General features: G+C 38.7%; 1 protein-coding gene across 3 annotated transcripts in view; it reads left to right on the forward strand.

Annotated features, from left to right (window-relative positions):
• Positions 1 to 13,821, forward strand: part of rbm20 (RNA binding motif protein 20) — a 40,997-nt gene that overhangs the window by 20,114 nt on the left and 7,062 nt on the right. For 2 of the 3 annotated variants that reach the window (XM_026304520.1, XM_026304519.1), the window contains exons 2-5: positions 5,052 to 6,093; positions 6,464 to 6,528; positions 6,882 to 6,991; positions 8,770 to 8,870. In XM_026304520.1, coding sequence (XP_026160305.1) covers positions 5,052 to 6,093; positions 6,464 to 6,528; positions 6,882 to 6,991; positions 8,770 to 8,870 — 1,318 coding nt within the window. Of the gene's footprint in view, positions 1 to 217; positions 446 to 5,051; positions 6,094 to 6,463; positions 6,529 to 6,881; positions 6,992 to 8,769; positions 8,871 to 13,821 lie in introns of those variants that run through there. The other variant, XM_026304521.1, reaches the window with a different exon arrangement.

The raw sequence follows: 13,821 nt of genomic DNA on the forward strand, positions 1-13,821 counted from the left end.
AGAGGAGGACATTTGTACAGCAGAGACACTTCCACAGAGCTACAAAATAACACTTCTCAGCACCTTATTGTTTGTGCCTGGGGCCAAATGTCTGTCACTGTGGAAGCAGCAGCTTCAGGATTGCACAGCATTATCCAATGGCCTGCTCCGTATGTGTTGGTTTACCCTCGTCCCCACACACACATGCTGGCCATTTGTGACTTCTCATCACATGCGTTTCTTCTGCCTGTCCAGTTAACACAGGGAAGCAGTGTCACTCACACTGGGTAAAGACGGCTAGCAGTGTGATGTTATGTTAGTGTACATGTCCTAACATTAGTCGTCATATCAGAGGACAGAGACATAGGTCCGCCCCAGCTGCTGGACAGAGGTAACACTATGGAGAAGCACTACGGAGTATAATGTGAGAGGTGTAAGTTGGACCTGCGCTGCTTGTCTTTTTAAGGTTTGTGTGTTTCTTATATTACTAGCAGAGCTGCTATTTAATTTAAGCCAGTTGTAATCTAGTATATATGGTGGTAAAGCCTGTTGTCTGTGTGCTGTTGAACACACTGTTGGAGAGCAGCATTTTGACAGGATTTATAGTTGTTTGGGGAGCTGCAGTCAGTTTGGACGTTATGGGATTTTTCTGTTGGATGCTTCACAGTATGTGGAGGGATATTCTGTAGCTGGACCGGACTTGCATGCTTCCTCTAATTTGTTATTTCCTCCGATTAGACTCTGTTGACTGATTGGCCTGTGTGGAGTTGTGTTATGACTACAGAGCTGTCTTTGACCTTTCGAATGTGAGGACACTGTGACTTAGAGCTGCACTTTCAAAAGCGAATGTGTTTGTTTTCCAGAGCTATTTTGAAAGATTTTGGTGCCGTTTATTAAAAGTGTGATCAAAGTGGTATCCAAACATAAATTGTGGCGTTAGGCCACCGGGAATACATTTGTGGAAATGTCCACAGAGTAATTCTGAGATGATGAGATGAGATAAACTTTATTAATTCTGATTCAAATTCTGAGCTTCCAGATTAGTTCAAATGTTATTAATTTTTATGCATGTTTAACTTTAAAGTTTGACGGTTTTAAAATAATATAAATATGCCTTTTTATTGCACAGTAGGAAACTTATCCTTAAACCTAACATTGGTGTCAGTTGTAATGACATGCCATGTAGATTATTCACAATTGTTTTTTTCATTGTGGACTTGTTTGTAGTGTTATGAAATAGGTTAATGCAATGTAAATATTTCTGCTGATTTAGTTTTTTATGAATGTCACTATATAATTTTACTTACATTTATTTCACCAATACTCTGTTTATAGTATATATTTTGATCTCCACACTGTGGAAAGCAATGAAATCAAATTCTAAACAGTTTTTTTAACCCTTAATAATTTGCAGTCATTATAATATAGTGTTATGCTCAACAATGAGCAGAAAACGAAGGCATGTGTTCAGCAGGATTCCTGATGGATGACAACAATATTTTCTTGACATGCAACTGACAATCTTACTTGGAAATGGATAAGAAAGACTTGTCTCAGGACCAGACAGGAGTTGAAAGTCATTTCAGGTATCACAGCCAGTAATATATGGTTTTAAAATGTGATATATTATCACATAAAAATCTTTTTTGTAGTGTCTACACTGCGTCCTTTTTTCTAGATAGTCTGTAAAACCTGGTCAAAGTAAAAAAAAAAAAAAAAAAAACTGTTGCAGGATTAGCAACAGAATGGGCATATCTGAATGGCATGAAGTAAATAAGCAATGAATAATCAGCCTGGCCATCCGTAAACCTTAAACCTAATTACATTCACATGTTTACAGTGCTCTAGGTTAAAGCCTGAGTTTAGCTAAAGTGGACCATGTTCTTGTTTCAAATGCCATGACATGAAGGTTTGTTGTTAAATGTGCTCAACAAATGATTTTCCTTGGTTTATAGCAGTCCTGTGACCAGTGGAGTTATAGTAGTGTGTGAAACTAATACTGCATTATTTTTTTATACCTGTTTTTTATACATTGTAAACTTTATTCCTTTTTAATTTTTCAACAAAACAAATACATTGAGGTATGTCCCATTGATCCGTGGATATATCAAGGGTCTCTGGGGGGACTTGAGCCAACCCCAGCTGACACTGGGTGAGAGGTGACGCCCTGGACAGATCACCAGTCTATCACAGAGCTGACACATACTAATAGAGAACCACTCACAAGTTTTCAAATGAGCACATGAAGCGATTCCTAAGACTGAGCTAATATTGACTGTGGGAATAGAAGGTCTGCTGACATGGCTTTGGCTGTAATAGGCTTTTTTTGGCTGTCAATGGTACACTCCTGATGAGAACATGAGAACAACACCAGTAAGACATGAAAAACAGACAGGTGTTACAAAACAGAGAAAACAATATACACATAACAACCAAAAATAAGGTTTAGCCTATTCTGATCTCACACATGAAGTTTTTGTTGTTTAACTATTTCAGTTTTCTCTCTAGGATGTGAAAAGTGCATGGTAATGTAAAAATGTTCACACTAAAATACCTCGATTCAAATATATGTTTATTTTTGAGTATTTAAGTACCGATGAAAGAATGTCAGCTTTTTCTTATTATGTCCATAGATCATATAATGAGTTTCTCTTGTTTCACCCCTGACAGGGTCTATTCTTCAGCAGTTGTTTTTTTTTTACTTCTGAGAGTCTTATAGCAGCCCTAGTTGCTTTATGATTGATAAGTCAGTGAAGACATTATTAAATCTTTTTTTTTTTTTCAAATTTGGGGCAAAAAAAGTAGATAATGCCATGTTTACTGCCCAGTTACCAACATACATATTACACACATGCAACTTCCGTCTCTTGTAGTCTCTGATACTGTATATGGTTATTCTAAAAACATATCTCAGCTTGCATTCTGTAGTTTTATCATATATGAATATAGAATGAACCTGTATGTGTTGTGTTGATGTGGCTGAGAGGACTGTTTCAAAATAAGATCATCAAATCCCAGGGAGGTTTCACTGACTTTCTAGATTTTGTTCATTGCCAATCTTTCCTCTCTTGTCATTATTATCTACAGAATCTCCGGTTCTGTTTCCTAGTTAACGTTTATTTGACACTCCCTGTATGTTTCCTATTGTCATCACAAGATTATCCTGAAGTGTCTAGCACACTGTGCCGTCTGCCCAAGAGTCCATATTAGTCTATTAAGGACACTGTGTGTCGGCATGACAGAGGGCAACTCTAGTATTTATAGCTTTGAGTCATAATTTGGTATGGTGTAAGTGTATCTGTCTGAGTGCTGCTGTGTGTGTCTCAGCGTGCTTGTTCACTTAGAAGTGCGTATAGTCAACAGCAAAACTGGGGGCTGTTGATTGTTCTAAACAAGTTACCCAAATGACATATACTGCCCTTTAGACAGCAGTAAGTGATTTTGGAGTTAAAAATTAAAAATGTCAGTTACATTTTTTTTTAGTTTGGTACGTCTTAAATTCAGTAAATGAAACATATTTTAAATGTAATTTAAAATAGCTCTTAAATGAAGGGTTTATAGCAGTAATAATTTTAGTGACTGAAGGTTTTCATAAAATCTGTTAGTAAGTTACCTATTTGTGAAACATTGTGAAACTAATAAAAGGGTCAAAGACAGTTTTACAAAAGTGAAAATTATTAATATATAACGACATAATATTCACTGTTGCCCTCTATTATTGACGATTTTATTTTGTAGTTTTGTTATTGGAAGTGCCAGATTTCTGCTAGATTTTTAGAGCTCACTGCAGTGAATTATGTCACTGCACCCAACAATTTCCCTGCTCAGAGTCAACCCAAAACCTGAACCCACTACAAATTTTAGAACTTATATTTTTAACTTGTGAGCAGCCTGGCTCCCAGGATGTACCAGGGTCAACCAGAGAAATATTTTGGTTCCATAATTGAATATTTGAAAAACTTTTTTATCTTTAAGAGAGACAATCAATGCCAATTTTTAACCTATTTACCCATGTGTTTTTTGAATGTATAAACATTTTGCCAAATAATTAATAATAAAGCTCTTTCCGATTGGTCTCTGTTGACTTAATTGACTGTATTTTTATTGGGCTTACAAAACACTCCAGACAAGCAACATCATAGGACCTGCTTAATTACTCCTTACTGCACCAACGTAATATGCCCAAAGTGTAATAAGCATAAGGTCAGTTATCCAGTGTGAATAACAGATTTTAATAACCACTTTACAATAACCCTGCAAGCTTCACAATTGATCAGTCTGGTGTCAAAATTACACTGAACTTTACAAATTCAATTGCGACTTGGCAATTATTCATATATAGTATAACAATAAATTTTACAAACTGACTATAATTCCAGTGCGTCAGCATCACTATTTCATGGCTGACAAATCTTTTTGTGAAATCAGTTAGAATTTCTCATCTGATCTTTGAGCAGGGTTGATAGGGCAGTTGTTGATAAGCTGATGTCAGGTGCTTAACATAGACAATGAGTAGCTGAGTCGACTAAGTTTAGACAGCATGTCAGAGCATTAACAAGAAACTGAAAGGACAGCAGTAAAAAAGGTCCACAGCTATAGACTGTGATGTGTTGTATTACACAGTGTTTGTATTACAGCAGTTTGTAGGAGGTTGGTGTACTGTAGGGACATAGTTGCCCCTCTTTTATGGTTTAAGATTAACACCAGAATTTTTCATGTTGGCGATACTGAATTGAAATGATGTGTTAAAGAGAAGTTGGCAGAGCTTGATACACCCATATGTTGCTGTTCTCTCAGTTCTCATGTGAACCAGTTTCTGTCACCTTTCAGTAATTCTCTTTGCAGGCTGTATAAGTATGTGCATGTGTCTATGTGAGAGTGAATTCCTTCATAATTCAACCAGCCACATGTTCATATCCTGTTCAGCCAGTAGCTATTTTGTTTTAAACATTTCTAGCTGAGTTTCAAAATAAACATTAATTCCACCTTAGCCGTAATGGCTTCTATTGGCATAAATGTGTGTGAAAATAGTGTCTGTTTCCTGAAGTGTGGAATGGTTTCTTTTTCTACAGCGTTAGTGTGCTGCCTGTGGACAGCGCCGATAAGAAGGGACCCCAGGTGGGTGGTCATTTGCCAGGCAGTGTGCAAGCAGTGCCCCAGCAGCAGAACCAGCAGCTCCTCCTGACCCCAGCCAGCCTCCAACTTGCTCAACTCCAAGCGCAGCTCACTCTCCATCGCCTCAAAGTGGCTCAGGCAGGGAATACATCCACTGCAGCCACTGTTCTCAATCAGGTTCTCTCTAATGTCGCCATGTCCCAACCCCTGTTCACTCATCTTCAAAATTCAGCTATAGGTGGGAATCCACAGGGTGCCTTCCCCCCAGGAGTTCTAGGTTTTCCCACCTCAAATTCAGCCTTAGGGGCGTTGGTAGGTGGGGGATTCAACCAGAACCTAGGAAATATGAGACTGAACCATCCTGGTGGGGGGGGCACAGTGGGCCAACAGGGCACAGAGTATGGTAAAAAGTCAGGGTCAACTTTCCCTTGTGATACTGACAGGCGTCTTCAGTACAGCTTAGTTGGAGGGACATCTGTAGCATCAGCCACTGCTGGCGATGAACAGTATGCAGGGATTAACACTCAGGCAAAAAACAATGTAGGCTTTCAAAGAGAGTTCTATGGGCAGGATATGCAGGGACAACAAGCTGTGTTAAGTGTCAATGAACAGAACATGAATGTTTATAACACCACTGGGCATAAGGAGCAATGGAAAGGGCCCATTCACGTAGGTCACACTGGAAAGGTGGATGTGGTTTCTAATACTGCCGCTGTGTGGACAGCAGCTGGGCAGCCAAACCGGTCCAGAACTGAACTGTATAACCCAGAGGAGCCGACCCCTGACCCCAAGTTCAACCCCAGCAGTGGGGTTTCCACTTTTGGTTCAAGTGGCACACAGGGGTTTGTGGGTTACCAGCCCCCACATGGGCGTGAGGAAAGCGTATCTTCAGGTACCAGGATACTTCAGCCTTATCAAGTCAATGATTACCATGCTGTCACACCAACTCAGCTGCCACATCAGTGCAGCATCTGTGACAAGAAGGTCTACAACCTCAAGGTGAGTGAGCTGATCAGTCAAAATGTAAATTCATGGTTGTTTTGTAAATTGTAGGGCAGGAAGTCAGCACATTTATTCACCATGTGTAACATTTACCAGCACACACTGGGAAAAAAAACAACATGAAAAATTATACAAGCAGGCAGTTCAGTCCCCAAGCAGTTTTCTTTAAATTAAAGATGTCATGTGGTGCTTATTAGATTTCCCATCCCCACAGTTTGTCCTGGCTTTGACGTGAGAGAAAATGGGAATTTCAGGCTGACAAAAACTGATATAGCTTGGCTAAATGTTTTGACATGTAGTGATCGTCCATTGTATTTAAAATGCTGTATGTGTGTTTGGATGGTGTTTATCTGTGCGTGTGATTTAGGACTGGGACCAGCATGTGAAGGGAAAACTACACCTGCAGAATCGAATGTTGTACACCAATGAAAAGTGAGCCAATTCTTCTCCCATTAATAGCTTTAACTACAACTAATGGCATCACACAATTTATTCTGTTTTTGTTTATTAAATAAAATAAATAAATAAATACAAATGTTAGCATTTAAAATGATCTGGCTATGGTTAATTCTGCTCCCCTACCAGCTAAATGTCATCTGTTTAGCTTTAAAGCTATATTGACCAGTTCAGAGCAAAAATCTTTGTGTGTTGGAAGTGTTGCTTTTTCCTTTTTTTTTTGCTCCACAGCTGTCTTAATGTTTCTATGAATACAAGCTCTGTCACAGGATATGAGTGAGCAAGGCAGGGGTGAGGTAGCTAAAATCAGCCTTCTATGATTGTTGCAGCTCCACTGTAGTATCAGCTGGAGCTGTTTCATACACTGGCTGCAGGCCTTCTGATGGAAGTCTAAACCCTGGAGGGACAAACTCCATGGTCTACCCTGCTGCGAGTCAAGGTACTGTAGGATAATCCAAATGTCACCACCACCAGACATGTTTTTCTGATTGCTGGAATACGTGAACCAGAGCGATAGACAGAGGTCTGGGAGTATATTTAGAGTGATGTGAGAGTGTGAGTCAACGTGTTTTTATAACTTGACACAGTGCATTTTGATACATACATTGATGTGTGCTGTTATAATATAATATAATATAATATAATAGCAGTGTTTTGAAACCATTGTCACTGTAACATTAGCCCATATCTTTGTACTTGCTGGTGGTTTATGACTTTTACTACATATATTATCATTGCAAAGTCACAAATCTCTAGCAACAATTGTATTCATTGATTGTAGCTCTCTAATGTATGATTGTATATAATTATGTAAAATCACTTTAAGACAAGCCACTCGTAGGTGCCCGGACAATATAAAAGAGTCTTTGTCCTAACTTTCCTGCAAAGAACACGTCTATAGCAGCCTTTGTATGCATTGATTCACTTCATTTAATTCATTGTTTATAAAGGATGGTGAACATACACTCTAAATATTAACAAAAGATCTGTTGAGCTTAGAACTGTTGTAGTAAACCAGCAGCATGATGTGCCATTTTACAGAATCCATAGCAAATACCCCATTTCCATTAGACAGTTTGAGCCCTACTCGGCTCTACTCGACTCAGTTTTGGTTATTTTCCATTGCAATTGAGTACCACCTCAACGTGGGCAGGGTGACTACAGCACGGCAGCGCAAAACTGCTGTGAAGTCCTTTAAACGTGACACAAACTGACGCGTACGCACCTCATCAAAGGGCCCTGGTGTTGTTTTGGAAGCATTAGCCATTTGTCTCGCCAAAGACAATAAAAATGGAAAAGCAAACAGTCGCTGTTGCTGGTTTTTAAAAATGGGTTTAATTCTCATGCTGGATGCAATTGGATGTCGTGCTCATGACTCCTCTAGTGACGTCACTCCCTGTCCAATTGGGGGCCCTCAGTCTGTTGACGTCACATTTCAGTATCAGCTCAGCTCGCTTGGAGCCTCAGCTGAGGAGGTACTAAAAAAGTACTTGCTACCAGGTACCAGGTACTATCTCCTAATGGAAAACCAAAAAACAGTCGAGCCAATTAGTGCTAGTGGAAAAGCCCCATAAATTTCTCTTAGGTGGATCTACAGACCTGCATGTGGTCCTTGACAGGAATAAGCAGTATAGATAACGGAGTTTTTCAAATTGTCCTTTGTGAGAGGAATTTTCATATAAATAAGATGCCACCCTTTGTTCCTGCACAGGCAGCTTACCTGTGTAAACTCATCAAAGACGACTGATGTGTATTTCAGCAGGGGGTTTCAGGAAGCAGGAAGACACAGCTAGTCACACAGACTTGCTAATTACATTGTTGACTATTCACCTATATAAGCACAATTTACATGTTGTGTAATTCAATTGCTCAGTGGTAATAAAACCCTCAGGAAGCCTGCATTCTTGGTCGATCCAATCAGCCCGTCCTGAACGTACTGCTCGTGTTTCTGCAGCTTGCCTTTTAAACTTACCACCCTGTAAATTGTATTCTGCCTGTTCTTACAAAATCCCTGATGTTATAAATAACTTAAAATGTCTCGTTTATTATTAACTTTTCTACTTTTAAATGTAGTTTATCTCAAAACATGAAGTTGTGGTTTGTTCCAGGACTTGTTTGGTGTTTAAATTAACAAGTCAACAAATGTAACTTTTCCCTCACATCTGAGATACTGTATGTGGAATATTGTACATCCAAATTTCACCTTTTTTTCCACAGATGCCTCCTCAGGAGCTAATACATCATACTTACCAGCTGCAGCCATGAAGACTTATCCCATGTCAGACACAGGATTTGCTGCTCACCAGCCAGAGTCAAAGGTCAGACAAATGTTTGGGATTTTCTCAGGATTATTAGAGTTTCCCCCATATAAATCAATTTTTTTAAAAAAGATCTAAAGACTGCCAATTCTAAACATGAGAAATTGGTGTTATACTATAATATGAGTCCAGTTGTTCCTTGTTTTTTATGTTTTATGAAAGTGTTCAAAGAAATTAATCACTATAAGTTAATAGTTGACTCGTATCAGTGACTCTTGCATTAATAAACTTGGAGGTCACTGGTCAGCTTTCATTGGGGAAGAGTAGGAGGATCAGACTTTTTTTTTCTTTTATCATATTTCATCTTTAATTATGTTGACACTGCATTTCTTCCACAGTAAATACCATGCTACATCCATGTATCCATGTATGTTAGAACACTGGCAGTTCAACTTTGGCACTGAAAAATAACACTTGGCATTGAAACATCTGGCATTTAAAAAAGAATTAACACTGAACCAGGTGCCAAATTTCTCAGTTTTTGTTGATGTAAGTTTTTGCAATGACAAAGTTTTCAGTTTCAGATTTTTGTCACTGTTTTGATGTGGAGGGGAGGGCTCTGAGAGGCAGGGTTGAGAAAAATTGTCCCTGTTCTGGCTCCATGTCAATACACATTTTGTTGCACTGCAGGAGGAAAATGTTTAAAATGTGTGTAATGAATGGACATAGACCATGTTGTTGACAGCTGCTGGGGACTGACAGCATGCTTTGTCTGGGCTTCACAACTAATGTCGACTGTAGTGGATAGCCCAGCAAACGGTGTCGTTACATGTGTTGAGATTTTTCATGTATCCTTGTTTAATCACATGATTATCCAGCCACTGGATACAATTTCAGCTGTAAAATGGGTATTTATACCAAAATAGCTTCTGTACCAAGGAAGATATTGTATAGTAGAGAACATTTGAAATGGTCCCTACTTCGAATAGTAATAAGAATATCTTTTCTTTTTATTATTAATTATATTTCACATTCTATAGGCCATTCCTTAGACCAGACACAGCTGTGTTTTTAATTGTTGGCATTTCAGAACAGAAATAGTTTGGCCTTAACTGAAGCAGCTGTCTACCTAAACTCTGTACATGCTCAGGCTTCAGCTACACACACACACACACACACACACACGCACACACACACACACACACACACATATATATATATGACTGCAACACCATCAAAAGTATTTATTTGCACTTTAAACATATTTTTACTTTACTTACATACACAGTCAAAGCATCATGCAGTCACTGTGCCTGCATGATTGTGAACACTGATGAAAGATTTGAATAGGCTGCATTGTATAGACTTCAAGTAAAAACAAACAGATGACAAGGAGCACAGCAGTATAACAACAGTTTACAGGGGTAATACCAAAAACCTAAGCAATTGTCAGGAATCTTTTGTCTACACTGAATAGACTTAGGTTTAATTGCTTCGATAAAATTTATAAAGACACTCAAAATCTATGGGGCTATTATTATAGCATAATTATCTGTAGACACATATAACGTTGTGTAATTGTGTCTCAATCTGCCTATGTGTAGTTAGATTTGTGCATGTGCATGCTCAGGCTTCAGTCTCAGTCTGCAAATCTGCAAAAGTCGATCTGTGTCTTTTTATCTGTGTGTGTACTCGCGAATGCAAGTAGGAATTTGTAAATATGTATTCAGATTTGTAAATGTGTACAAAAATCTCTGAATGCAAACATGTTTAATTATAAACTGTTAATATTTTGTTCTATAAGCTTTTAAAACCATATGGTAACTGGTGCCTTAACAAAAAGCCACATGGCCTTAGGTCATCGTCACTGTAAGGCGTAACAGAGATCAAAAACCATGATGTGGTCCATGATGTGCCTTACAGTGGGATCAGATTAAGCTATGTGCAAAAAACACTTTTACTCATACTAGGTCTTTGACAGAGTCATTGTATCACACACAAATTACAGAACATAAGATGACATTTTTAATGTTGCATATCTATTAAAAAATATTTTTGAATGCATTTATGAACAATAGGGTTGTTTTTATCTATATAACTTTTCTATCAATCATATAAACTTAAGGTACAATGTGGATTTTTTTGTATAATCATGCAATTTTATAGTGTAAAACAATAATGCGTAAAGAAAGGATAAATATAAACAAATAACTGAGGTATTGTTTGAGGTAAAGGAAAAAGAAAAGAATTTGTCAAATAAATAGTAAAATGAAAACAAACAGGATAACTTGAGCTATGAAAAGAAATTAGTTTGAGATCTGAGAACTGTGTGATCTAAGAGGGCTGTTGCAGATTACGTGGCCGTAATGTGTCAATTAGATGCCTTCACATTCCAACCAGTGTGTGTGATTCTGCTTTTTCATGTTAGCCATTTGTTCTTTCCTTCAGGCGACACTATATAACAATAGGCTGAACTCAGTGATGTGAAAGTCATATGCCTGTTTAACCACACACCTGTCTTAGCGGAACAGGTGGTGATTTGCTGTTATTAAAACTCTGTGTTGAACAGAACACTCGCTCAGAAACACACAAACACATGCAGTCATAATTTGTGTATGTACACATCAGAAGGAAAAGATAAAAAGATTTAAAATAGGGCAACATGACAGCACAGTGGTTTGCACAGCCTCACAGCAAGGAGGTTCCAGTGTTAAACAGGATTCAACCACAGAACCCTGTGTCTGGAGCAGTTCTCCCGTGTCTGCGTGGGTTTTCTCTGGGTGGTCCGGCTTCCTCCCACAGTGCAAACACATGGTTGGGGTTAGGCTAACTGGTGACTCTAAATTGCCCATGTGAAAGTGAATGTGAGCGTTTGTCTGTGTGAGTATTTGTCAAGAAGTCAAACTAAAATAAAACCATATTGGTAAAGGAAAACTGAACATATATTCTGTGATCAAAATAAAAGCTCACACATATATGAGCATATGCATGCTTGCACAAATGTTCCTTAGTTTTTTTTATTGCACTGGCCAGAAGCCCAGTTTGAGGTAACACAGTAGCATCATGTGAACACAGAGATAAACACAGGATTACAAGTAACTGCTGTTAGGAGGGTAGACCTAAAGACCCCAGGGTTATAGCCCCAGGCAGCAGAGTAAAGTTTCAGACTGGTAAGAGACTAGTAATGTGATCTGAGGGATCGGCGTGCAAGCACTCCGTGTAGGAACGTGGAGAGAAACTGTAAAACCAGACGGACCATCTCCCTGGGTCATCTACCCTGGGTCCTGCTTTGTAGAAATAAACACACATGTCCTTAGGACAGATTCCATCTAATTTCAGTCAGCATGCTGTTTGTGCTTTTCTGTCTGCACTATGTGAAATGGTTGTTATCCTTTGTACCATTTGGCCTTAGGACACCAGGTCAGAGACAGTGGGGTCTTCAACAACAAAGCATATGGTTGAACACACTGTAAAGCCATTACCTCTGTTGACTGTAGTCTCTAATGTAGGATGCAAATTGTCTGATCAGTAGATTTATGGAAAAATACATTAAAAGAAATGTTGACCTGTGAAAAAAATCATAAGTGTGGGATAAAGCCTATATTATAGTGGAACTGTAATAAATTCCCAAGGATTTCATTTTATAGCATGCATAGTTAATTCACACATTAGGTAATATATTTGAGTTATTTCAAGATGAGAGTTTACTGAATTAATGGAGTTTCTGTGCTTAACCTGTTTTGTGTGGGCAGTACAAAACGTAAAACTGTGACATTGTTTGCAAAGTGAAAATTTCCTTCTATTGAAACTTTTTGTTGTTGTTGTAGTTGTTCTATATATTTGAAGCCCCTTCTGCAAATTAGACCCTAGCAAGAGGCCCTGGCAGTTGTGTAGTATGTCCTTGTGAGTAGGCAATGTCATGGCATAACTCTGCACGTATGGTTTGCAGTCAACAGAAACAGCTACTGTTCAAATCCTGAGCCAACCTTGACACTGATATCGATGCTGTGGTCAAACTGTCTGGGCTTTCAGACACAGATGACATTTTCCAGGTCAGACATTAGAAAGTGCAATGGGCAACAACCAAGACTGTTGTTCTCTTCAATATTTGAGGATAATAAACAACCTATTCCTGGATCTGTTTATTAAGTACAACCTACATTGACCTTTATGTATTCTGGTGGTAGCAGCGGTGCTGGCACGAAGCTGTTAATAGAGTTATCGCGCTCGCATCTGAAGTTGTTAATGTCACCCTGTTTGCCAGACACTATTAAGTTGTGGCATAGAAATCTAATAATCTGGCTCATCCAGATCATCTTGTGGTCAGGGGTTTATTGATAGTAATATGACCTTTTCACTATTTGTGAACAGAAGTTACTGTCTAGGGTATCCAATTTGTGAAAAGTTGTGCCATAGGCCAAAAGAAAGTAGTCCTATACTACATGGCTATTGGACCCAGTGTGAAGTGTATGTTAGTGTTGGGTGTTTCCTGGACAAATTCTAGGGGGCAATGAGGATCCCAGGCTGTCCCACACATGGAACTGTCTGTCAGCCAGTAAAGCAGGAAGAGGAGGAGGGGCATTGGAAAAATTACAGCTGCAGCACAATGGTTGCAGAAACTACTTTCTGAAAAGATCCATCCATTCATTCATCCATCCATTTTCTATACCCTCTTATTCCTAACCAGGGTCATGGGGATCTGCTGGAGCCTATCCCAGCTCTTTTTCAGGTAGAAGGCAGGGGTACACCCTGGACAGGTTTTCTGCAAAGATGTTAAAGGAAAAAAAAAAACAAACAGTTCATTTAATGATGGTCTATGCAGATAAGATTAAATACTTGTTTAAGCATGTATTTTTAAAGGTAAATAGGAACTAATATAAAAGCGCAACATCCAGTAAAAGGTGACCATTCATCTTATCAGAACAGTAAAAAGGATGGGTGAATGCAAGAAGAATGCTAGTTTTCTTCTTTACATGCCTCTGAATCACAGCAGCCAGTGTCCTTCCTTTGC

This window comes from Mastacembelus armatus, chromosome 1 (assembly GCF_900324485.2).
Source record: "Mastacembelus armatus chromosome 1, fMasArm1.2, whole genome shotgun sequence".
NCBI classification, from domain to species: Eukaryota; Metazoa; Chordata; class Actinopteri; order Synbranchiformes; family Mastacembelidae; genus Mastacembelus; species Mastacembelus armatus.